The following is a 26,999-nucleotide window of genomic DNA, read 5'->3' as shown; positions in this document are numbered from 1 at the left end:
AAAAACTCAGATATAGACAGCGACAAGGACCCCCAACAGGTGACTTGTACTGTATAAAATGGAAATGTGGATCCAAATAACATGTTGGGGGAATAAACAGTGATGATGACAAAACATCAAAATGGAGGATTACGTGACTCGTTGATGCAAAATATTTGCTGCAAACAATATAGTCCATAATGAATAAAAAGGCTATCTCAACAGAAATTATTATTATGGAATGATCACTTTTTCAGGTCAGCAGCCTAAATAAAGAGGGATACAGTTGCAGTTGGGCATGGTTCTGCAGATCTTCTGGTGAATATCCAGAGAGTGAGATAAAAGAAAATTTAAAAAATGGAGGATTTTAATAGACAAGGAAAAGATGAAATTGCAAATTTATGCTGAATGAAGAAACTCTATCATCACTGAATAAACATGGGTCTCAAATGAAAATTATAAAAAAGGAGGAACAAAACATTTCGCCACTTTCCCAGAACATGCATTGAATCAGGAAATAATGTCAATACTGCATAGCAGCCAACTTTTCAAAGAGCTACAATGGAACACCATAATGCACAATACTGTCATGACCCAAAACAGCAGCATATTTAGGCTGTTATCTAATATAATCTAGATTTAGAGATTTTTCTGTTCCTTTTTAAAATTTGCTGGTCAAAAATGATAACCCTGGAACATGCATGGGTAATTTCCATACATATAAACAGTTCAATTTTTTTCTCAAGATTACCAAATCGGGACAAACCAAAGCCATATATGACACCCCGATTTGGAACCATTGAAGGAAAGGAGAGAGAAGAATAAACTAAATGTATTTTACAAAGGCCAGAAAAACCAGGTCAGGTTGCCATTACAGGGCCTCCAACAGAACAAGAGGAAAACTGGCAAATCTATGTTGCCACAATCTAGAGTGGACTGCCGTCTTCACTCGTTTCTACCCTCAACTATAAGACTGGAACAACTTGGATAGCTGCCGGTAAAACCATTGCTAATGCTGAGCTGATGAGTCTTCCACGAGGAAGTTTCAGCTTGAAAAGGAAGAAGATGAAAAAGAAAAAAGAAAAGTCCCAATTTTATCAGGATATTGGTAAAAGAAATAATTATCAACAATTATTAAATTGACACTTTAAAAGAGGAAAGATTATATAAGAACTAACTGCTAACTAAAATGATATAAGGCCATTGCAACAATACAAAATCAGATTAATAGAAGTTATATGATTGCACTGCAGTGGAATCTGCACCAAGTCAACACCTTTTGTAGGCCCCCAAATTTTCTGTTATTTTAACCGTAGTGTGTTCCATTGATAATTAATAAAATCAACCTTGCTTAAAGTAAAGTCAGCCAATCTTTCTGGTCTGGCAGTGTTAGCTCTATCAGGATTCCACTGCATTTACAATAATTTTTTTTTTTAAGTTGAAGAAGCACAGGACAACAGAAGAGGACTTGAAATAGCAGAAATCTGCTAAATAGCAGAAATTTGGGACCCATGGTAAATGAAACATTGTAAAGTGCATTGAAATTGGTTAACACATGGAAAAGTACAATATAAATGTTCATATCTAATCACTTACATGCTGAGACTCTTCCTGCTCTGAGACAGAACTTTGAGAAGTATCTGTACCCAGTGGAGATTCTTTGCTTCGGACAGGAAGGGGAGATGGGCTTGGGGTAGGGGAGGGAGAGATGCCGACAAATCGCAACTGTTTTGGTGTAGCGGCAGTTGTCACAGTCTTAATTTCCAGTGATGGAGAGGAAGGGGAGGTAATGGAAGAGTCTGAAGCAGAGAATCCAAGCTTCTTTGGTTTCTTAATGGAATCTGGAGTCTTGCGAGATTCTGAAAGGAAAAGAAAGAATTTGTAAAAAAAAAAAAAAAAGACAGACCTACTGCAGGCAACAACCAATTTTTTTTATTTTTTGGAGTATTTTTTTTTGAAAAAACAAAACAAATTTCAACATAAAATCTTATAGCAATACAAAACGAATGATTTCAGGCTTGCCAACTTTTCAGGGACAAAATTCGGGAAAATAGAAGGTGGTTACTGAAATTGGAAATTAAAACAAATTAACATCACAAATTTCCCAATGAAATCGGGGGAAGATTTCTACTCCAATTTCTATTAACATTTGATGCTTAGACCTGCATGTGAGTCCTGACCAAATTGTCTGAACTTTTTCACATATATCGCCTTACCGGATCTTTTATTTTGTAACTCAGTACTTAGTCATATACATTTTTCTTTTGGATTGTCCTACCGAATATATTTATTTTAAAATGTTAAAAAGTACCAAAAATTTATATGGAGAAGGGACAGCATGGTAGAGTGGTAGTTTGATATTTTTTCAAAAATGAAAATTAATAATTATTTTTTTACATAGACAGATAGGCCTTTAAAAATCATTTAATAAGATACCTTACTTTTGGATCTAGGATAAACGGTTCCAAAGTTATGATGATTTTACTACGCTAAATTTACTTTTACAAAAAGCTCAAAATTGATTGAGAATTCCCCCCGCCTCTCAATAAGGTGACTACTGATTAAAAAGGGATTTTAGCATAGAAAAAAGAGGGTTGGTCACTTGTGGTCAACATTAAACATACTGCACCGGCCATCCAGGAATGGGGGTTGAGCGTAGGGTTAACAACCCACCTCATAAAAAGCAAACTGTTACAGAAACAGAAACCAGACGTAAATCCACAACCGGCAGCAGCAGAGAAGCGGACCAGAATACTGGCTTCATGACGGTAGGAGGTCAAAGCCGAAAGGACGCCCCCGACCAGATTACAGATCTGTTGTCACCAAAACGCAAGCTCAATGTCTCGTGCTGGAATGTTAGGACCCTATATCAAACAGGAAAACTGGCACAAGCCCAGCGCGAGATGTTGAACTACAAGATCGATTTACTAGGCATATCAGAGGCAAGATGGACAGGAGCTGGGAAGCGCCAACTCTCAAATGCGACCTGATCATTTGGTCAGGACGAAAGGATGACCAACACAGAGAAGGTGTTGCCCTCTTGATAGCCAGGCAAAACAACAAGTCACTATTGGAATGGAAACCGATAAGTGAAAGACTTTTATACACAAGACACAACTCAAAATACACCAAGCTATCAATCCTCACATGCTACGCACCTACAGAGGATTCAGATGAAGAAAACAAAGAAGAATTTTACGATATTCTAAGAATGGCCATTGAAAACATTCCAAGACATGATATGCTCATGATCATCGGAGACCTTAATGCTAGAGTTGGCAATACACAAACAAATCAGTCAGTTGGAAAGGAGGGCATAGGGGTAATGAACAACAATGGAAGCAGACTGGCAGAATTTTGTGAAGAACACAACTTCATTATTGGTGGAACTTCCTTCCCACACAAAAACATCCACAAATTGACATGGAAATCACCAGATGGGAAAACAGAAAGTCAGATAGACCATATAATTATCAACAGAAAATGGAAGAGCAGCTTAAACGATGTCAGAGTCAGACGATTGGCAGACATTGGAAGTGACCACCATCTTGTCACAGCCAAAATCTCTACTAAATTGATGAAAACAAAAATAGCAAAACAGAAGGAGAAACGTCTCAACACAGATAAATTGAAAATCCCAGATATCCAAAACAATTTCAATATCTCAGTAAGAAACAAATTCAGTGCAATACAAGATATTACAAACATGACAATCCAAGATTTCAACCATGTCATGCAGGAAAGTGCCACTGAACACTTAGGACACAATAAATCCAATACAGAGAATTGGATATCAGCAAGGTCATGGGAGCTCATTAACCAAAGAAAATCAATCAAACTAAATCTCCTGAACGCTAAATCCCCCGACTGAAAGAAAGGCTATCCAGTGAATACTCATTGAAGGATAAAGAAGTGAAAAAATCCACAAGGAAAGACAAAAGAGATTTTGCAGAAAATTTAGCAACTGAAGCAGAAAATGCAGCTGTAAGACAAGACACACAAACACTATACAAAATCACAAAAAGCTCTCGGGAAACAGAAGTTATGGTCAAGAGAAACCATTAAAATCCCAAGATGGTAGTGTCATCACAGACGAAAAGGAGAAAATTGAAAGATGGAGAGAATATTTCGCAAACCTTCTGAACAGACCAGACCCATCTTCTTACACAGATATCCCAGAAGCAGAAATGGACGTAGAGGTTAATCTTGGTCCAATCACTGAGCATGAGGTGCACGAGGCAATACAACAACAAAAAAGTGGCAAGGCCCCAGGTATTGACAAAATCACTGTGGAAATGCTTAAAGCGAACTCGCAAGAAATGTGCAAAATTCTCAGTAAATTGTTCACCAACATTTGGGAAAAGGAAGAAATACCAGAGGATTGGCAGAAAGGCATCATCCATAAAATAGCCAAGAAAGGAGACCTAGGAAATTGTGCTAACTGGCGTGGAATCACACTCCTGTCCGTAACGAGCAAAATTTTTAATAGAATCCTTCTGAAAAGAATCTCACCTCACATTGAAAACATTCTTAGAAAAGAGCAGGCAGGGTTCAGAAAAGGGAAGTCATGTAGTGACCACATATTTACCCTGAGACAAATCCTGGAGCAAAGCATTGAATGGAACAGCCCCCTCTACACCATTTTTGTCGATTTTGAAAAAGCCTTTGACAGCTTACACAGAGAGTCCCTGTGGAAAATACTCCGCCATTATGGTATACCGATGAAGATAGTCAACCTAATCAAAGCAATGTACAGCAACTACCAATGCCAAGTGATCTGTGGTAACAATTTAACAGACAACTTTAATGTAACAACTGGTGTAAAACAAGGCTGCATACTCTCCCCGCTTCTGTTTATCCTGGCTCTAGACTGGCTCATGAAAAATACAATTGATGGTAAGAAGAGAGGCATTCGCTGGACACTGACATCTTTTCTGGAAGATTTAGACTACGCAGATGATATCGCGTTAGTTTCCAGTACACACAGAGACGCCTCAGAGAAACTAAACGTACTACACAAGAACGCCTCGAAAATTGGACTGAAAATAAATTTCGATAAGACTGTGTACATTAGGGTGAATCCAAAACATGACAGTGAAATTAGGATAGATGAACATATAATTGAAGAGGTAACAGAGTTCTCCTACCTCGGATCCAAAATAACAGACGACGGAAATGCAGAACACGATATCAAGCACAGAATTCAAAAGGCAAACCAGGCTTTCGGCATGCTGAAAAACTTTTGGAAATCAAAGCAAATAATGAGAAAGACAAAGCTGAAAATATACAAGAGCAATGTTTTAAGTGTACTGCTTTATGGAAGTGAAAGCTGGAAAATGACATCCTCCTTAATACAGAAACTAGAAGCCTTTCAGAACAAGTGTTTAAAAAGAATTTTTAATTTATTTTGGCCTACAAAAATAAGAACAGTGGATCTATTAAAGAAAGCTGACTGCACTAGCATTGATAGCCAAATAAAAAGAAGAAGATGGCGTTGGCTGGGTCATGTGGCCAGAATGGAAAAAGAGTCACTTCCCAAGACAGCCTTGTACTGGACAGCAGATGGGAAGAAAAAGCGGGGAAGACCCAAAGAAACCTGGCGAAGGACCATGGAGAAAGAATTAAAGGAAGCAGGCCTGTCCTGGAATACAGCCACCGCAAAAGCAGCCGATCGCAAAAAATGGAGATGTCTGGTGGATGCCCTATGTGCCTAAAGGCCCGAAGAGGATTAAGTAAGTAAGTATCTGAATTTTACATGAAGCATCATTGTCCTAATTATTACCTGAAGAGGGGTATCAAACAAATTGTTTGCGTCATTTTTGTTCAATAGTTTTTATAATAGCCCACGGTGTCTATAATCTTGGTATACTTTTCAAATATTGCTGCAATTTAAAAAATAAGCTAAGAAAATACTCAAATGTTGATGATAAAACAAAAATAAAAACAAAATAAGAAATGGTAGTAGTTACAGAGAGCCTTACCTGATCTAAGGAGTGTTTTGCTCAGTCTCCTCACTTTGAGAATGGACTGGGGAGTCTTGACAGTCATGGCCGCCAGTGAAGCCCTGGGACTGACCCCTGAGGTCGATGACCCTTTGATGGGTGTTTTGAGTAGGTCTAAGCATTCTTTAGTCAGAGCGCTCAGGCTTTTTTTTTTTAAGAGAAGATAACAAATAAATTATAAATTATTTTATGGTTAGTTTTTCTTACACAAGCTTTGAACGGAAAAAAAGCAAGCATATTATTTTGTCTTTTTTCCTCTTACACAAGCCCTGGAAGGAATAACTTATAAGCCTTTCTGTCTTTCTCTTTCACTTAAAAGAAATGACACTGGGATTTGATCGTAGCATACTTTTTGTACGGTCATCCTTCTGCCAGTTTTTTTTAGTAAAGGAAAGCTACGTTTATACTATAAGCTGTTGTCCTATATGTGTGATAGTCTATCTAAAGGTGTTGGGTGTCGCATGGACTGTTTTTCAGATATGAGCAAACCACACCCCCCCCCCACCCCCAAAAAAAACAAGTAAAAATAAAACCTGAGGACGGAAAGTATTTTGTATACTGAAATGCATGTAACTTTGTCCCTTTTTATATTATGAGAATTTAACCTGCAATTTACTCAAGAAGGATTGTTCTAACTTAAGGAATTCAATTTTCTTTACAATGTGGCACGTTTTGTCAGCCCACCAGACAATTAACCTAAATAACTAAAGTCCATTACTAACAGGTCACATAGAACACTTATTTTAACCAAAATTTGAGCCTGGACTGTTAATTACTGTAATCAAATGCCAAGTTACAAGTTGTACCTGTTCTTCTCTCTCTCCTCTCCAATCTCCCATAATCCATTTAATTTCCTCTTGGCAGCAGACAGAGGGTTTGTGGGTAACGGCGAGGGAGATGCTTCCTCTGGGTAAGTCATTGCCTCAGGAGTTTGAGCAAGACTGAAATCGAAAAGAAAAATAATGATAATTAAAAAAAATAAAAAATTTGAAGCTAATCATAATCAAAGCAAATAAAATTAAAGGAGGATATAAAGGAAACACATATAAATAGTGGCCAAATTTTCAAAGAGCAAAAACGAGACACCCTAACAGCTATCTAGATTGAAATTGCTAATTATTAAAAATGACATTAAATACTCTCTATTTGTCTGTTCCTTGTTTTAAATGGCTGGTTAAAAAATCATACTATTGGTTGATGTGGTCATTTCCAGTCAATTTTTTTTTAAGAAGAAAAATTTTCTTTTTCTCTAGATTGTATAATCAGGACAGATCCCACGTTATTATGACAATTGGCCATTATATATATCTTTCTAAAATGAAGTGGATTGAATCATTGAGAGAATAGATGGTTCTGTAATCCACGATTATGATGACTTCACTGAAATGAATAAAATGATAAAAATTCCCTTTACTCATCCCATGGGAAACTTGAATCGAGGGTCTTTTCCGAAATAGCCAATTAAATTACATACTAGGCAGTTTGGGAATCAAATCCTTAACATTCTTCTATCCATAATTGATAATCGTCTTTTACACATTTTCCCCAAATAAGTTTCGCTCATGGAAACACTTACCTGATGGTATCGAGCTTCTGAGCAATAATGAGACTTAAAAGATGCAGTAATGACTATCAAGAAAGTAAAATGCTCTATCAGCGAATGTCTTTAATATAGAGAGAGCAAATTTTGTTCAGCTGATCGTAGAGAGTGGTTTGGGGATTTGTAATATAAACAGATGCTGATGAATTTTTGACTATGATCTTGTTATCAATTCTGGCTTTTATTGGGAGCCAGTGGAGCATAATAACATTTTTGTTCCTATTGAAGCCACTACTTTTACTGGTCATAACCCTTGCTTAACAGTTCTGAACTCTTTGTAATTTATTAATAATGCCATCATGCAAACCTCATTACAATGAATTACAGTTATCCTTACGTGCAAACACATTTACCTTAAAAATGACTTGTGTCTTGGGGTGAGAGGAGTGGCCACATATACTGATCGATTTTTGTCTTCCATGTCACTGGGTGTATGAAAAAAAAATAAAATCATAAAGTTACCTTAGTGAAAGAGTAATTTATACCCCCAAACAACTCAAGTCAATGACAAATCCTAACTCAGGGTTGGAATTTAAAATGAATACAATGAACAGTTAATTGGAATACCGACATTATACAGAAACTGTTCCAATTTCCAAGGATGGACTTCACAATTAGAACAACTTATCAAGACTCACAATCTATGATGACATGCCATTCGTGCTTTAATATCTAATTTAATTTTGAAGGGAGCAGTGAGGGTTGCCTGAAGACTGGGATTGTAAACATACTTCTTCCTCTTCTTCTTTCAAAGATTTGCAGACCACCTCTGGGGTATTATCACAGCTTATACATTTTGGAAAAGGATCTAAACCGTTTTTAAAATTCCAGATTCTGGATTCAAAATATCACTGAAGAATGATTTAGAGCCTGAAACGTTCATTGTTGGTACAGTTTTAAAGCCTTTTTAATTCCAGTTTTTCTCCCCATTTATATGATTCCTCAATTTACAGGAATGAAACTAATTTTCTACAACATATATACTACATCTCAAAAGTTTTCATAGAATTAGGTGAAATATTCTAAAAATACTTTACTCCCACGAAAGCCATGAACTGAAAGACACTTACACAGAAGCCACTGGTTCTCCCCCTTCCTGTTCATAATCCTCCACAGCATTCATGGCTTCTTCCACCTTGTCCATTACAGCCATTATCAAATGGGAACGGGACAGAATGTGAGGCTCTTTCTTGTAAACCATAGTGGACAATGGTTTTGGCTTGAGTACTGAAGGAACAAAAAAAAATAAAAAAATAATAAGAGATGGCAAAGCTGTTACCACAAAAAGATATATATGGGGCAACAATTGGTAAAGTATTTTCTGACTGATTTAAAAAAAAACAAACCCCCATAAAATTCAGGTAAGAAACCCAAACTTCAACAACTAGAATTTTAGTGTAGAATTTTTTTTTTATTAATTACACTTTAATTTTAATATTTTTACAACATTTCAGAATAGATGAAATGTAGTTAGCTCTAGAAATAGATTAATTGAAAAGTGTGGTATGGCAGTGTTGTCATTGCTTGGTTAACCAAAGGTACCGGTTGTTCAAGTCACCTGTAATATGCACATTACGCAGCCTGCAACAGTCTATATAGAGAGCAGACTTGCCAAAAAACCTCAACAATTTATCATATTTTCCCCAATATTAGGTTGGTTTTCTCGCCAAAAATCATATTTTCAACATCAACAACTATCCAATTCCAAACTTGAAAGTCACTTAGGGAGACTTTCAACCCTGTATTTCCTTTTGCAATCATCTGTATAAATACTCAGGTGGGGGGCAAAATGATGCCAAAAAAAAATCCATACATTTAATTTGTTTATGTTTTTATGCTTTTAAGGGTTTTACGGCGCTTGCAACACATTAAGGTCATATCAGCGCCAGTAAAAAGGAAGAAAATGGGATAGTAAAAATTTCTAGAATTACAATAAAGCATCCAAGAAAAGGGAAGACAAAGGGGAATTGGTTCAAATAAGAAACAGGTGTAGATTCCAAAAGCACTCTATCAAAGTACTTAGTTTGAGATCACTAAAAGTCTCATCCAGACACAAGCACAGGTCCCCACTAAGAGGAACACACTCGAATGTTTTACAAATCATATATAATATAAAGAAAGCATAATACAGTGCATAACTGAGAGATGATTTACAATGATAAAAAATCATCTCCCAAAACTAACTATACATTCGACTGTTTCCCTCTCAGCCAGGGCATCTGGCCAGGACCAGGACAAAACCAAGTAATCTCATTCCAAGACAAAGACAGAAAGCAAGTTGGAAAACAGATATAAGGGGATAGAAGACACAGTCAGTACCTCCCTGCCCACTATGGGAGGTCAGGAACCCCACCCAGCATTTTATTTGTCAATATAGGTGGAGCAATTGAGCACAATGTAATGGTTAATGCCCTAAAAATGTGTTTCATTTGTTGTGTTATAAATGGATAATGTGATATTTGATTACCTTCTACTCTCTTCCCACCCATGACATTTGGCCTATGTTGCTTTTCCATCAAAACCTTCCTGGTGATATCAGGCAGAACCCTCAAGTATGCTTCCATCAATCGGTTTCGATTTGCTGCTTTCTCACGAGCAGCAGGACAGGTTGCTTCAAGCTGAACAGAAATAAAAGAGGCATTACAACATGTTAACATCATTAACGATCTATTGAAAGTTACAAATAATTTGATCTTCAATCATTTGCTGTACAACAAGCAAAGTGGACCTGCCAGTGGCAATCTGGATCTGAAGCATGAGTTACAAGAGGCACTGTTTATACCCACCACTACAATTGAACAGTGACAATGGGGAACACACATATTCTAACTCATAAATTCTGAAGCAAACATTCCAATAAACATAAAATCTTATATTTTGAATGATAAAAAACAAGGGAAAAAATCTTTTCTCACTCTAGGATGCATGAATTCAAGCCACTTATCTATGAATTACATTAGAATAGTATTAATTATTATAGTTTAATGTAGAAAGATTGGTCATGCTTTGTTGCAAAAAAAATCTAAAAGTAACATTTTCTTGATTTCATAAACATCAGTTCAATAGACAGACAGATCCCCTCACCTTATCAAGTTTATTCATTTCCTCATTGAGCGTGAAGGCCTCGACAAACCTGGAGTGAGTCAGATAGTACAACAACAAAGGCTCTAAGGCTTGGGGTTCGGATCTGTCTCTCAAGTACTTTTCCACTTCCATCTCTTCCACTTGCAACAAATGCAGTTGTAAAAGCTGGCCAATCATTTTATCTGAAATCAATAATTAAACCAAAAAAAAAAAGAAGTTTCCATGAAGCATTGATGAATCCCAATTCTCTTTCTTCTGAGTTTATCCAAGTATCTATCGCGTGAAAAGGACATTAGACCAGTATTATATAAAGAACATTTGTTTATACTTCTAAATCTCTTGAAAACAAATGACATTTCCAATTCCTTAAAGAAATACAATCACATAACAAAAACATGACATATACACTCAAGCAAATGATAACATACCCATACAAAATAAAACCAATCTATAAAACCAACTTACTATTCTGGCATTCTCTTAACAAAAAAGGCATCAAGTCCGAAGGATCTTTCTTGTGATAACATCGCTGGCGCATGTAATCGACTGCAGCACTCACTTTCCTAATCGTCCACCAGACAAATGAAAAAAAAGACAGTTGAAGTCATAATATGCCCTTCAAGTGATGTGAGTTGTGCTATGAAGACACATCAACCTTCATCATTATTCTATAAACCATATGTGTCAATAAAACAAATTTATCAAATTACTTTTTAATGTTGTAGACCTGCCTACTTGAAAATTTACAAATTAGTAATTTTTAGAAGATAAAAAAACGTAGTTGCTATAGTTAACTTTAAAAACCAACTATTTACTCTCACAAGGATTCAATAACATTTCAAAATTCTTAAAAATACGTAGCATAGTGGCCAACTTATCAATGAGATAAAACGGGACACCCTAACAAACAATACAGTCAAGACCCCAAAACAGCATATGTTTGGACAATGATATAAAATAATCTAGATTTAGAGTTTTTCCTTCTCCTTGTTTTGCTTTGCTAGTAAAAAAAAAGCATAACCCTGGGATATGCATGTGTCATTTCCATACATATATGACAGTCTAATTTTATATTTTTTCCAATATTTCTCCAAATCGGGACAGTCTGGATTTTATCAGGACAGTTGGTCGCTATATTGGAGCCAAATTTAACTACGTAATAGTAAACAGGTCTGGTATTGTGGAGTGCACCATACATGCTGCTTTCTTTAAAAATAAAATGATTTCATCTCCATTACAGCTTCTGTTGCTATTCTCTACACTCCTCCTCCCCACAATACATCTAATAGTGATCCAAATAATGCACCCCTTGTTTTTCACTGTCCTCATTTTGCTCATCCACTCACCTGTTTCTGACTAACACAGCAATGTTCAATTTCTGCTCCTCAAGTGTTGCCCCAAGACTGTGTCCACTGCACATATATCTGATGATGATAAAGCAATGGCGAGTAAAAGCTACAATGCATATTTTAAATAAAGCGTTTATACTTTTAGAATAAAAACATTAAGAATCCTTTTGTTGATCTTCATTTCTTCTTCTACTTCAAACGATGAGTATCAAGATCCCTATTTTGGAGTAATAAATCCGAAATTAGCCATATTTTTATATGGATTTTAAATTTATAAGCCTGCTAAAATTATCTACTCTTTGAGCTTTTAAAATCAATACTAAATTAGGATAAGTGAGAACAAAGAAAAAAAATTCCCTGTAATAAAAGAGCAAAAACATTGGATTATTAATTACCTGGCTGCTGTTGCCTCTTGTCCCTGGGCTAGCAAAGTATTGATGACAGAGACATCCATCCATGATGACCACACATGGGGCTGTACATTTGGGTTGACAAGCTGTCTTAACCCTTCCTACAGAGGCAGGGATGATAAATCAAATAGCAACAATCATATACTTGAAACATTGCCTAAAAACACATGATATGCCAACAAATTGGAGGGATTGAAAAAAAACAAAACAAAAACAGTAAAGAACAGAAATATAATCTCACCTCGTAATCTCTGTGGTCAATACACCACAATCCATGAATGGTATGCACAAGACTGGGCAGAATCCCAAAGGAACGCACAAAGCTGACAACAACGTTCTGCCTGTCTTCATCATTGCAGCCGAGCACGACAGCCAAATCTTGTAGGAAGTAGAGCATGATGGCGTGCTTCACTTCCAGCAAGATGTCTTCTAGCAGAAACAAGTTCATTAGAGCCTGAAATAAGTAAAGAGAAAATTGAATACTAAGGTGCTATAAACTATGGACTCTTTAAAAGTAACGTAAAAATATAAATTTAACAGCTTCAAAAAAGAGCAAAATATTAAACATAGATGTTTTGAGCTAATAACCCTTCTCCAGCCGATAGCAATCAATAACAGTCAAAATGGTATTAGTTTCGTTATTAGCTGAAGAAGGATTTTGAGCCAAAAATGTTACGTTTTTAATAGTCTGCTCTCTTTTTGAAACTGTCATATTTATATTTTTTTTTTACCTTAGTTTCTTTATCTCACATGTTTAAAAGATTGGAAATATCACATTTGTTGAAAATTGTGTACTGAAACTTTATTCAATATTTTGTGGTGCTAACAATGACAATTCAAAAATGTTGCTTTTTACCTGCATCCACCATTTGTCGAAATGAGTACATTGTAAATAAATCAAATTCTTTCAATAGCATTAGTGCATTAAAAAGCGCTATCACAGCCTTCTGCAAGATCCACTTTCAAAGTTTTCCCCACACTTCAAATAAAAAGTTGAAAACGTTCAACTGGTCTCATACCTGCATAGAGGTTGGGGGGTAAAGGTCATCCTCGTCATCCCTTTGCCAAATGGTTGCAAGTTGAGGACCTGCACACTTGACCAAGCCGTCTATCAACAACAGGGAATGGTTGGTTACCACACTGTAACAACGGAAACGAATAAAAAATTAAAGAATGGGCATGTTAACAAACTTGCTAAAGACAGCAAACAATAAAAATCAGATAAATAAAATCTGAATTCCCCGGGAAATAATATGTACTGATCAAAAATGCATGATGTCTACCCGCATATATATCCATTATCACATTAAAATGTTTTATAACCTACGTAGTTTAATTCACTTTGAAAACATGCCCATTTCAGGACAAAATACAAATATTTTCATAATTTTTTCATCTAAACTTTTGTTTAAAAACACCTGAATATGAAGGAAGAAAATCCGACTAAATCTGTCAAAATGACAAGTCTGCTTTTAAGAAGCACATTTCAACCCTTCGTGCAAAATATATTTTACACAATGCACCCTCCATTTATTCTCCCTGAAAAAAAAAAAAATGGAACGAAATTTTTATTTCAATTACAACTCTGTTGGGCATCCCTATTTAGAACTCTCATTCTTTCAACATCTGTTACTGCCTCTCCAGGTATTTATTTAAATCCAAACCTAATGGGGTAATGTATGTAAAGTGCTTTACCAATGGACATAACAACAAGGTTAGAGTTATGCAATTATTCTCATCCATCCAGGTACTCAGACTGTCTTAAAGGGGCAACAGATCATATAAATGTTTGTTTGTCTTTAAGGTCATTTGAGCACCAATAAAAAAGGATGAATACAGGATAGCGATAAACTCTAGAGTTACTTGTAAAAGTCCCTAAGAAAAAGAAAGATAAAGGGGACTGGTTCCAATAGGGAACAGATGTAGATTCCAAGAGCACACTATCAGCGCACTTAGTTTGATATCACCTAAACATTTCATCCAAAAACAAGCACAGGATCCCACCAAGATGAATACAGTCAAATGTTTACAAACTATATTATTAAAAAAGAAAGCATAATGCACAACACAAAAACAGATAGATGATTTACAAGGAAAAATAAAATCATCTCCCAAAACTAAGGGACTAACTAAACATTTATTTTTTTTTACTCTCAGCTAAGAACTCTGGCAAGAGCCAGGATAAACCAATCAATCTCAAGACAGAAAGCAACTTGGGAAAACAGATATAAGGGGATAGAAAACACAGCAAGTAGAGCATATAGATAAGTGACTACAAAAATAATACATCACTATTAGACCTTACCCTTTCAATGCCTTGAATTCTGCCCTTCGTTTGTTAGTAGCTCTATATAAGTCACTGTAAGGATAGGCAAACAAACCAGGCAGCTGTGTGCTTCCCTCTTTGATCTCTGGTAGGAGACCTTCGATGAGACACCACTGGACCATGTTGTGATGTTCCACCAGCAGACGCAACACCTCCAGACGCATTTCTAATTCTTCATGACCTAAGTAGAATTTGTGAAAAATGTGACAATAAGGCTAGATTTGATAATGTTGTATGCAACAGAAAGAATAGATTTTTGACCTGGTATCACACTTCTGCAGACAAAACTGTATGGGCCCCTGACAGAGCTGAGGAAGACAACAATGTTCCTTAACCAACTAGACATTCAAACATGAAAACAATATGACAGGAAATGAAGAAGAATGACAGTGGTGAAAATGTAAACTTGACTCATATATCCTGTGAGAAACACAGACAATCCATAACACCCTAAAATGCAAGATTTCAAGTCATCTTTACAATGTACAGAATTACTACAAGCACTTACTTAGTAGTTCTTCAGAGCCATTAGGCCCACCGAGCTGGAGTTTATCTATAACATGAAACGGACAAAAGCAATTGCTTGCTACTCTTAAGCAGGACGCTAGTCTATTGCAAAATACTTTCCATCAGACCTAACAGATCCAGCTACCCAATCACTGCTCAGTGGACAGGGAAGTCAGAAAAAAATGAAATTCAATCCCATGATCGATCTCAATCCCTGTCTATGTGAAGCGAGCACTCTTCCAACCAAGCTCTCAGGACCCCCCCTACGTGTAACAAACAAAAAAAATCTCAAGTTCAAGGGAAAAAACTAAAAGTCAAAACAGACCCCAAAACAAAATAAACCACAACACAAAACTATCACAAAATTCCATACCTCTCACTGTTACTGCATTTGGCTGTGTCAAGAATATAGTGAAGACTTGCTTCAAAGAGGACAAGCTGCAAAAGTGACGCCTAATGAGCCAATCAGTGTAAGGGTCAAGGGTGCGACCTGAGCAGTCATACAATATTTCACCTGGAAGATAATGAAGGAATATATTAATACCCAACCGTTTCTGAACGTTTTTACAAAAATATTTTATAAAACTCCATTTGACATTAATAAAAAATTCAAATACTGAAATTAATAAACCCCCCCCCCCCCCCCCCCAAAAAAAAAAAGAGGAGAAGATCAAGGCCAAAAAAAACCCAGAAAATCTTAAACTGAAGAATTCTATTATTCTCTATGTGCTTGTTTCACTTAGCAAAATTTTAATGATCTATCCATTGGATGAAACCAAGGCTTTTAAAAACATAATTTTAAAATTCTTTATATTCTTAAAACTTCTAAGAGAAAACAAAAAAAAAAAGAAAGAAAATAAATAAATAAATAAATAATCCTAAGATTGCCGGATGAGGGGATTGAAATTGTTTAAATAAAAGCATAAAAATCAAAATTAAGAAAGAAAGTTAAGAAAGGAAAGGCAATGAGTCAGAACAGAAATAAAATATTTAAAAAATATAAAATTAGAAGGGAAGAGAAAGTAAAAAAGAAAGACATTGAAGATAAGGAAAAAAGGAGAACAAGTACTATCCATCCCTATCATTATATGAATATCTTACAAGTGCTGTCCAATTTTCCTTTGATTCTGGCCACAGTTTGCCAAGCCCAATCCAATAACAGAGCCAGGGTACAACCAGCATCCACGAACTCTCCATCCATCCATGTCTGGATACACTTGTGGATTAGACGCACCGTCAGATTGTAATCCAGGGACAAGTTTAACAAAGCTTTACGTTGATGTTCCTAATAACAATGAAATGACGTGAGTAGAAAAGGACCAGAAGACAATAGAGATATAAATGAAAACTTTTGCGGCAATGGGAAATTGAACCCATGACTCGGCTGTTACTGGCCACGAGAGGGATGCTCTCCAATCAACGCCATCCACCAAAAAAAAAAAAAAAATGGTTGCAAACATAGTCACTGTCTTGAGCCCCTCTCGAGGTTCCTAAAAATCATTGACAATTTGATTGAACGGAGCTAATCATTAAAAAAAACCCCAACAAAATAACTCTTTTCATTTAAACTGAGTACACCTTCTGTCGATATTGGATATCCGTTTTATGCATAATTTTGTTAAACAGGAAACACTTCTCTCAAAATGAAAAAAAAAAGTTTGATTTCATAAAAAATCAGAAGGTTTAAGGTACACTTTACTTTCAATCAATCAGCTCAATACTTAATCTATAAACTAAAAAACAAGAAAAAAAAATATTTAAAAATTGAAATATAAAATTAATGGATTGGTAGTAAGACGGTTATTGTCTCAAATCCAAGATTAGTCATTTCACTCACCACTGTTTTGGTGTCACTGTAACTCTGTGGGATAAGGCGTGCTTGCATACATTGATGGTAGAAACTGTCAGGGGTGACCAAATGCATGGCACCCTCTCTAACCAACTCTTGAAGTAATTGGCCCTGCCAGCCATAGCAATGACCCTTCACTGTTCTTTGAGGAGTGATGAACCGGACATCTGAAGGATAATTTCAACATCATAAAAGTTGGATTGGAATTTATTTTTCATTTTTTGAGAGTGAAAATTTTTTGTTTCATAAGAGAAATGAAAGATGTGAGCAAGTGTAAGCGTAAAAGGATATGATTGTGGTATCAATGACTGAGCCTTACAAGTTTTTATCTTATTACATACCCAAGCAATACTGAGCATGGGTCAGTGACATTATGGATAATCATGATTTTAAAAAACCTTAACCTGTTATTGTGTGCTTGGATAAGTTACTTCACATACAACGGAGAGAAAGATAATGGGAGTAAATGTGACTCATAAATATGGGAACAACACAAAACAAACAACGCTTCGGCCTTTTTCAGGTAAACAAGAAATGAATATATTATATATATATATAATATATATATATATATATATATATATATATAATTTATATTTATATTAGATTGTCATAATAATATAGGTAAAATATGTTATGACAACCAAATATAAATATATGTTCGTGTTTACTTGAAAAAGGCCAAAGGCCGAAACGTCGTTTGTTTTGTGTTGTTCCCTTATTTATGAGTCACATTTACTCCCTTTATCTTTCTCTCCATTTTATTGACTCATTTAGGTACCTCTAGTTTTTACTTTACTTACAAGAGCTCAGTCAACTAAGGTGTGCATGCGTACCCAGCTAAGGGTAGTAATAATGTCAAAGTGTCTGCACAAAAAATTTCGAAACAGCTAGTGCAAAATGAAATGGACACCTGGTTCCACATGGCCAGAATAAATAAAGCACTGGTAAGTCAACAGAATATAATGAAACTGCAGAAATGTGTTTTATAATGAGAAGTTACATTTTCACTCACTCAGCTGATATGATTTTTAAAAAATCAAAATGAATGTCATAAATCATTCAAAACCACCAGCTACTCACAACTGATTAAGAAAAGATATGATTTATGCCTTTATCAATTATACAATTTACCATCACACAATAAATGAATATCTCAATATTTTACAATAAATACAAAAAAAATGTCACCTGTAATTTCTAAAGCTGATGGAAAACTGTGTTCTTCAGGGGGCAGGGGAGATTTGCAACTGAACTTCAAAATATTGTTTCCAGTCATTTGTACATGCTGTTCCAAATGAGAGAGAAAAAAAAAGTCAAACAAAATCTAAAAAAAAAAGAAGTCATAAACATGATGTAAAAAATCTTACTGATTGATACAATCAAGACTCTCAAATCAACGAAAAATATTTTCCATTACAACAATGATAAATCAAGCCCATATTTGGGTTATGTTATCAGACCTGTAAATATGTGCACTTAGGTGTGAAGCAATCAATTTTGATAAGCCGGACCATAAAAATCAAATTCAAACCGCAATATTGATTTATCTGCATTACTTAGTTGTCCTCACAGGAAACGACATAATTGGATACTACTCCTTATCTGCAGTGAAAGCTTTTTTTTTATCCATATCTTTGAGGAATGAAATCCAAGAATACAATCTTTTGTATGACTATATCAACACTTCTTCTCTTTCCATACCCCAATGAAGAAAACCCCCTCAAGCTCAACAGAACTCTGAAAAATACCTCCACATAAGTGTGTGTGGGTCGTTGACTCAGCAATACAGTATCTCATCTTGTCAAAAAAGTCAAGAAATGTTACAGGTGATCAGTGGCCAAATGGGTGATTCAGATGTGAATGAGTGACTGGCTACGAGCAGTGTGGGATACAGTAAGAGTTTCAGGACAAAAGAATGCCTAACAGGTGACAGGTACTGTATGGATGGAAATGTGTTCCATATGGCCTGCTTGGTGTATAAATGAAATATTGTGAAGAGCATTGAGCATGGTAGTTCCCTGGAAATGCTCTATATAAATGCAAAATGAAATCCCAGCAAAAAATTGAAAAACTTTTTGTATATACAGTCACGTCTCTCCAATCTAAACACCTCTATATCCAGCATTTTGTTTGGATTACAAAGACATCTGGATAGTGGAATCAGGCCGTAAAGTGTACAAATAAAGAAGAAAAAAAATCTGTTCCCAGGCAATGTGTCCGGATAATGGAAACATCATGATTGCAGAGTTATGGATTAGAGAGACGCGACTGTATTTAACTTTTGCATCAACCACAACATATCAAAATCAAATATCTTTTTTACTCATTGTGAATTATTCAATAATAAATACCATACCAGCAGAGACTGGGGATAGGAAAAGGCCACAATATCGTCCAACTTGTAGACAGCCCAATAGGGACACACTTGTTGTACATTGCCATGACAACGAATGCTGTGAGGCATCTGGGCATGATACCAGCGATTCAAGTCAAAGATGGCCATCCAATAGCTTGGGCTGTGTCCACTTTGTTTGCTATCAGCCTTCCATACAAACACACTCAAGCTGAGGTCATTGCCATGGGAACCTGCAGAAGACGAAAAAAATATATAAATCAACAGCTATTCTCTGTACACCTTTTCATCTCAGTTGTATCCTGGTGCTGACTGAATGTGGGTTCCTTATCTAATTGACTCACTTTCCGAAAGGTTGGGCTTTTGGCTTCTGCTCGCCCAGTGATTGGAAAATGTACACAAGTTTTTTAACTGACTGAATTATGTAAATATACGGGAAATTGGCAACCCTGTAAGGGTATTTTCAGCAAAGTAAGGACAGAGTCCAGGTGTTAGGTAACACTGTTCATAGTTAACTGCCATCTGTAATGATGATTGATCAAGTAATAATTTTTAAAAATCTATATTGGCCATTTCATACCTTCCTCAAATGAGTCATGAGCATAAGCAACAGGTGGTGTGTAGACCGGATTGATGATAGTGTAAGCACAAATAATCTGACTGGACCATGTGGTCTTGTTGTTGCCACCAAGGTATGGGTTCACTTGCAACTTGTGGTCCAGACGTCCACATACACTTTCCAAGTCCTGAAATAATAATTGGTTACATAGGGAAATGAGGGCACAGTTATCGCAACAAATGAAAATGCAACAATTATTGTTTATGTTCTTTCTTCCGCTGCTTATGTTGGGCTATTCATTTTAAAGCAAGAATGACACAAGCAACAACAACAACAACAACAAAAAAAAGACAAATGAGGAGATAAGAAATAAAGTTGGGCAGGATTTTTTGATGAGGTTGAAGCATGAAATTCGTTATGAGAGGCATTAAACAATACAAAGAAACTTGAAATAATCTTGACATTCAAATGAGATGGGCATATCAAACTTTACCTCATAGAAGAGTCCAAATCCTGGATATGTGTCTTTCTTGTTGAAGCAAAGTTGGTACAAACTGATAGTGGACAGCTTGCCATGTCTGATAAAGTGAGAAGAGGAAATTTAAAAGTATTTTTTTAAAAAGACACGGATTGTTTCCAGACATAATAAATAATATATTACTGTAGGAAATTTTTACTATTTTGTGTTTAACATAAAATTAATATAACAGCTTCAAAGAAAAAGAGTGAGACCAATAAATAGCATTTTTTTTGGTGTGTGAATTAAATTAAAGCTTCTTTTTTACTTTTCCATGTAAATGGCACATGTGTGTGTGTGTGTGCATGTGTTTGTGTATTTGTCAAGTATTTAGATCCTGTATGGATTAGGCATTATATAAGTGCCTGTCATTAATATCCTTATTATTATTTCTTTGAGAGTCAAGCATCAACTTTTGCATTAAGGTGCAATATTTACCCATGCTCTTCTCCCATGACAGACTCGTCCCTTCCAACCCATAGGTACACTAAATTCCTGGGGTCATTTTCTGGTTCCTGTACGACAAAGCTGGAGACTGCATTTGAATCAGGCGTGAATCGTGTGCTGTAACTGTTGAACAAAGGAAACAAACTTTCATTATCATTGTACATAAGTGGTGAAATAAGGATATATATATATTTTAAAAATCATACACAGCATCACCATACCTAATCTAAGGGAAAATGATTACCTAGCCATAAGCAATGACAGATACTGTAAGTGAGCTAGTACAAAAAAAAATGTGATTTGAACTGTGTGACATGAAAATTTGCTTCCCTATGGCCAGCTTGGGGGAAAAAAATGTAGTATTGTTGATTGCATTGAGCATGGTATAACAGTGAAATGCACTGTATATATATGCATACTGGTGTCTCATCTCGACAGCTAGTTCAGGTCACACACAAGGAAGGCACTTACTCTAAGACAGGGGTGTGAATTCTCCACAACTGAAAACAACCAAAGTTAAACCCAACAGCCAGGATGCCAGCTTGATTCAAATACTTCAGACTGGTGACACACACAGCATCTAGTAAAAAAAAAAAAAAAAAAAAAAAAAAATGAGAGAGAGAGATAAGTAAGATATAAAGTGTTGGTAAAGTCTTAAATATGGAATGAAATATTATTATTATAAGGAATTAAACAGCAATTGTGATACTTTCAAGTCATATACATTCTTAAACTACATGCGATACTACATCTCAGTGCTCAGTTTTTAAAAATAGGGGAACAATTTTAAACTGAAATATCACATTTTTCTGAAAAAAACGGACAGGATTTTTTATTAAGCTTAGTTAAACAATTTCTTTGTCGTTTAAATAAGAAACAAAAAATATATTTTAAAGACATTGAACTCTCACAAAATATAAAGCTAATTGTTTCTATCTCAGTCAATATGTGAACATAAAACCACAGTGAAAACTATTTCAATAAACACAATTGTTAATTAATAAGAAAATTTATAGAATACATATTGTGGTTGGAGTTAACTTAAAACAAAGAAAAATAAACCAATTAAAAACCTTCTTCATAGACTTTGTCAATAGAATCATCTTGTCGTCTGTAGTAAAATTGTTCATTCGTGTGACACTGGCCTAGAAAATGTAAAAACAAATAACAAATTATGTAAAGCTGGTTAAAAAAATATATGATGTAATGACAGAGATGATAATGGTTCAAATGGTCGTTAACTAGACATAAATTACCCACTTATTATTTTACAAAACATGACTAAAGGTGTAACAGCATTGTTACTCTTAAATGCTTTTTATATAGTCATGTGAAAAAGCAAGATCACACCCGCTTGAACCCTCGTATTTTTGATCACAAATTAGGTATTAACAATTGTTATACATCAGTGGAAAGCTCATTCATTTCTCTTTTCATGTATATAAATATCTCAATGTCCTGTACAAAATGATATTGAAAGGTAAAGAAGTGACACCAATAATTTGAGTCTGCAAATTCACACAATTTATTTAACTTTGTGTGCCCTCCCTTAACTCAAGTGACGCGGCCTTGCATTCCGGAAGTTACACTGGACAGTGCCTAGTTGCTACAGCTGATCAGTTGAAACAATGGCAGCTCGCCTAGCAGTTTTTCAATATTTACACCCATCCCAGAAAATATACTTTTTTTGAGCTAATAGCAATAATTTATGGTACAACCTTTACATTTTCTTAAAGGGAAATAAGATATTTATTGAGAGAGAGCAAACTTAGTAAGAATATATGAAACCTGTAACAGTCATCTTTCTATTTCGAATAGTTGAGTGGTGGAATGAGAGGGAGCAAGGCTTTACACCTTATTGCTTCACACATCAGCCTAGTTTTCGTCTAACACACGCATATACACACAAAGAGCCCACGTACAGATGCACACATGTAATAAAGGAATTTTCTACAAACACACACACGTGGGTAACATTATTTCTTTGTGTCCTTTGTTTGAGATGTAACAGATGACCAGAGCATGCAAAACAGCGTGGTAGGGGCATGGGGGCTCTTTGTTGCGTTTCGTTTATAATTGAAAGGCCACTAACTTGCCTTCAACAAGTTGAAGGACATAGCTAAACTATTGACCAATCAGAATCAATTAAATTTTTACTGCATTTCTAAATATAGAAAGGTTAACAACTCCATTCATAAACAGGGTTGATCTTGTCCTCAATATTGGACTGGCGCGCTCGGTGTCAAAGCCCACTCGTCCTCAATACTGGACCATCACCCCACTGACTCAGTTATGCTCGTCCTCAATATTGGACCTGCGCACTACTAGACTTAACTTGATGTAGGGAAATTATTCACCTTTGCATGGACAAAGTGGATCGTTCAATAAACTCTGAAGTCAGATTATCACAGACATCTTGAACAAACTGGTTTAAATCATCTGTTTTTATGAGGACCAAGACCATGTACTTCTTTCCTCATAGTATCCTACGTATTCTAGGTTAGATTCGTGTCAGGACTGACTGATGGTCACACCCTTGCCTAATATGATTGTTCTCTTTAAAAGCCCAGTGTAATTCAAACCACGTCAGGCGGTGCATTGTCATGCATAAAAACTGTTGCGATTTTATCTTCTGTATTGTAACTGCCATATGTCAATCTGCTATTTATTCTCAAACGGATATCTTTTGGCCTCCCATGCCCCATCCCCAAACTGCCAAAAACAAAAACAAAAAAACAACACCAAGTTTTTTTTGGGTACTTCTATATTAATTTGTAAATAGACTTTTGTGATATACTAAACCGTGAATATTCTGCAACAGACAGTCCTGTCTGAAGATGCCCAATCAAATGGGCATGGTTCTCAACACTTAGTCTTAGTATGATTTTCGTTAGTGACAGTATAATTACAGTTAAAGAAAAAATAAAAGACTGATATTGTTGATATTTTGTTTATCAAATCATGTGGCGTCACGCTGATTTCAATAAGATAATTGAATTTCAAAATTGGTTTAATATCCCATAATTTAAGTGCCTCCAGTTCCCCATGGCATTGCTTTCCCTAAAATTCTTATCTGCGCACATTCTTTAAAAGTTGAGATTTCCGTGTTTCAGAATCGAAGCAATGTATCTTTTGATTGAATGTAAAGATAGGAATATAATTACATTAATTAAATAGGTAAACATTAACACGATATATAACACAATGTAATACTTGGTTTGAGTCAAAAGATATAAAGGAAGAACTAAGTGTGAACTTACTTTTGCACATGAATAGATAAACGCTACAAAATGGATTTATCAATAATATAATCAATGAATCATTAAAGCGATGAGTAAGAAAACATTATTGGTTTCAGTTTGCTTAGTTGTAAGAATTAAAAGTTTAACGGTACTATTACCATATTGGGCCTTTACGCCATTTTGAGCATCCAAGATTATGATGATTGCACACAAAACAAAAGAATAGTGAAATTTAGACTCCAATGCCCAGAATGTTTGTGCCACAGAAAATACTGTGATGTAAATAACTGACTGATTGAAATGTGGGAAAAGGGCCAATTATCAACTATCATAAATATATTTGACACTAAAAATCACAGATTAAAAAAAGCTATAATGTTATAACCAGCGTCTACTTTATACAAAGATTAACATATTTTAGGGTGAAACAAACTCACTGTCAATGAGAACAGCCATGTGTTTGTTATTAGAACAAACAGCATCCCGTTTTGTCTTGGGGTCAATAAGGCCTGGACTGTACACTGTCAGCTTTTTTACTTGAATTTCATTGGTGGGATTCAACATCACATCATCCAACCGTAAGTCTGGAAACAATGTCAAAACCTCAATTTTACATCTTATAACAGATCTTAATTAAAAATTATGGATCAATGATGAAACTAAACCAGTACTATATATTAAGAACAGCAACAACAAAAAACACAGAGAGAGAGAGAGAGAGAGAGAGAGAGAGAGAGAGAGAGAGAGAGAGAGAGAGAAGAAGAAGAAGAAGAAGAAGAAGAAGAAGAAGAAGAAGAAGAAGACAAAGTAATTATCATCTAAAAGCCCTTAATGGAAACAAATCTATCTTAATCTCTATCCCCATAACATATCTCTTCCAGGAAATGTGAATAGCATGAAATTGAAATATTACATTATTTTCAAAAATACATAAAAAAGTAATAACATTAGCAACAAATAACAAATATTTTATTCCCGTCTTCAGCCAACAGTAAAAAGTTATAACGATATTGCACCATTTAAATCCAAAAATGTTCTTGGCACATCTAGATGGCAAGTAAACGAATTGGATGTTTATACAACTCTTAACAAAACTCAGTCACATGGTATAATTATGGTTATACACAACACGATAAAACTCACCCACAAGGTATGTATATCCACCCTCCGTGCCCACTGCAGCCAATCCGTAGAAAAAATGTAGATGTTTGCTGAGAATCCATTCCGGTACGTCTTCCTTACTGTTATTGAAAATAACCTCAACAGCTCTTATCTGGAAGAGTCAATGTTTACCATTACTTTATTAGATAAAAGTGAAATCTAGACACCCCATGTTATAAAAGTCATTGTTTTGCAAAATGCTGTTGGTGATAATACTCTCACAGTAACAATAAAAATTACAAAACTAATCATTATAAATTATTGTGATTCCTGAAAAAAAATAAATTGTTTTGGGAGTTTTCATCATAATCATCAAATAGTCTCAAATCATCTCGAAGGTAAAACTTATGCGTGTAAGGTATTGGAATGAATAACTCATATGATACTACATTTGGGTACTTTGGGTTTAAACAAATGGAAATTCTGGAAAAGTGATGGCAAGGATTAAATTGATGTAACAGTGATTAAATTATGCTATCTATTCAGCCACTCATATTGTCAAAAAAAAAAAAAAAAAAAAAAAAAGAATTAACTTGCCGCATATTTTCTTAGAGGAGTAGGAGTGTATTTTAAGTTATAATTCATCCAAAATTTCACTCTGTTCTACCAGACAATATTTTTTCACATGAGTGCCAAATCTCAAGATAAGTTAATTTAATTTTGGTCCATAACTGCCACTTACAGGCACAAAGATTAATTGCAACTTACCTTTCTTGTAAATTCTATAGCTCTGACAACCCTCTTCTTTGAGAAACTAAACAAACACAGAGTTCCTTCATCAGACAAGTTTTCTGTGGCAACGAGAAGCATACGACCCTCAGAGCAGTCAAACTCTGTGACACAAGAAATGATGGTGTTTTTATCTTTTATAGCTTTCCCAAATCTCCAGTCAGCAAATATTTCATTTGTTTTTGCATATATGATTTCTAAGAGTGAATCTTTGTAAACCCAAGAGTAGAGGCCATCTGAAATAAAATGAGAGAAGGAAAATCAAAGCAAGTAAAAAATATGAAATATGCATATCTACTAACATAGCAAATTTCTACATTTTTATCTTGATCCGTGACCATCATAATCCTTATCTATCTGGTGCAACTGCAGGGTTTTTTTTCATGCACTAACACTAAAGCCACCACTATAGGTCTACTACCCCCCCCCCCCCCAAAACAAAAACAAACAAAAAACAACCCCCCCCCCCAAAAAAAAAAAAAAAAAAAAAAAAATCCCATTGACCTTCAAATTAGAATCCATACAAATAACCTGTTTATTTAAAAGTCCAGAACCATGTCAAAATTATCAAATTAAAACGACCATTTAAATTTTTTTAAAATTGAAAGCTAAGAAACAGTATGGAAGCGTCATATCCAATAAAAAAAAGTCTCTAGGTAGAGCTAAAAATAAAGTAAAATTGTAGGTGATCCATGCACAGGTAAAAGTCAGACACCAAAGATGTGTATACCATTGGTGGGAATTTAAAATTAAGGTTTTAGAGGAAAAAGTAAGTTCCACCAGGGGGGAGGGGAGGCAAAAGGACAGTACATGAGTCACGATTCACAACAAAAACCACTGTTTTCTTTGCTATCACGACTATAACATAGTATAACGGAAAAA

At 35.3% G+C, this 26,999-nt stretch overlaps 1 protein-coding gene across 2 annotated transcripts in view; it reads right to left on the bottom strand.

Moving 5' to 3' along the window:
• LOC144970708 (uncharacterized) overlaps nucleotides 1-26,999 on the bottom strand; it is a 44,423-nt gene that overhangs the window by 12,867 nt on the left and 4,557 nt on the right. For both annotated transcript variants that reach the window (XM_078910625.1, XM_078910626.1), the window contains exons 3-28: nucleotides 26,097-26,353; nucleotides 25,371-25,500; nucleotides 24,665-24,811; nucleotides 22,059-22,130; nucleotides 21,457-21,565; nucleotides 20,977-21,108; nucleotides 20,515-20,599; nucleotides 20,043-20,208; nucleotides 19,466-19,695; nucleotides 18,298-18,394; nucleotides 17,095-17,273; nucleotides 16,359-16,542; nucleotides 15,631-15,771; nucleotides 14,730-14,931; nucleotides 13,444-13,564; nucleotides 12,666-12,878; nucleotides 12,410-12,525; nucleotides 12,012-12,089; nucleotides 11,131-11,228; nucleotides 10,666-10,847; nucleotides 10,049-10,199; nucleotides 8,652-8,808; nucleotides 7,935-8,006; nucleotides 6,788-6,922; nucleotides 5,961-6,124; nucleotides 1,576-1,838 (exon numbers count right to left, since the gene is read on the bottom strand). In XM_078910625.1, coding sequence (XP_078766751.1) covers nucleotides 1,576-1,838; nucleotides 5,961-6,124; nucleotides 6,788-6,922; nucleotides 7,935-8,006; nucleotides 8,652-8,808; nucleotides 10,049-10,199; nucleotides 10,666-10,847; nucleotides 11,131-11,228; nucleotides 12,012-12,089; nucleotides 12,410-12,525; nucleotides 12,666-12,878; nucleotides 13,444-13,564; nucleotides 14,730-14,931; nucleotides 15,631-15,771; nucleotides 16,359-16,542; nucleotides 17,095-17,273; nucleotides 18,298-18,394; nucleotides 19,466-19,695; nucleotides 20,043-20,208; nucleotides 20,515-20,599; nucleotides 20,977-21,108; nucleotides 21,457-21,565; nucleotides 22,059-22,130; nucleotides 24,665-24,811; nucleotides 25,371-25,500; nucleotides 26,097-26,353 — 3,881 coding nt within the window. The remainder of the gene's footprint in view (nucleotides 1-1,575; nucleotides 1,839-5,960; nucleotides 6,125-6,787; nucleotides 6,923-7,934; nucleotides 8,007-8,651; nucleotides 8,809-10,048; nucleotides 10,200-10,665; nucleotides 10,848-11,130; nucleotides 11,229-12,011; nucleotides 12,090-12,409; nucleotides 12,526-12,665; nucleotides 12,879-13,443; nucleotides 13,565-14,729; nucleotides 14,932-15,630; nucleotides 15,772-16,358; nucleotides 16,543-17,094; nucleotides 17,274-18,297; nucleotides 18,395-19,465; nucleotides 19,696-20,042; nucleotides 20,209-20,514; nucleotides 20,600-20,976; nucleotides 21,109-21,456; nucleotides 21,566-22,058; nucleotides 22,131-24,664; nucleotides 24,812-25,370; nucleotides 25,501-26,096; nucleotides 26,354-26,999) is intronic.

Source organism: Berghia stephanieae, chromosome 4 (genome assembly GCF_034508935.2).
Source record: "Berghia stephanieae isolate SIO BIC M18660-M18661 chromosome 4, UCSD_Bste_1.3, whole genome shotgun sequence".
Classification (NCBI taxonomy): Eukaryota; Metazoa; Mollusca; class Gastropoda; order Nudibranchia; family Aeolidiidae; genus Berghia; species Berghia stephanieae.
This window is presented reverse-complemented; position numbering and strand designations above follow the sequence as displayed.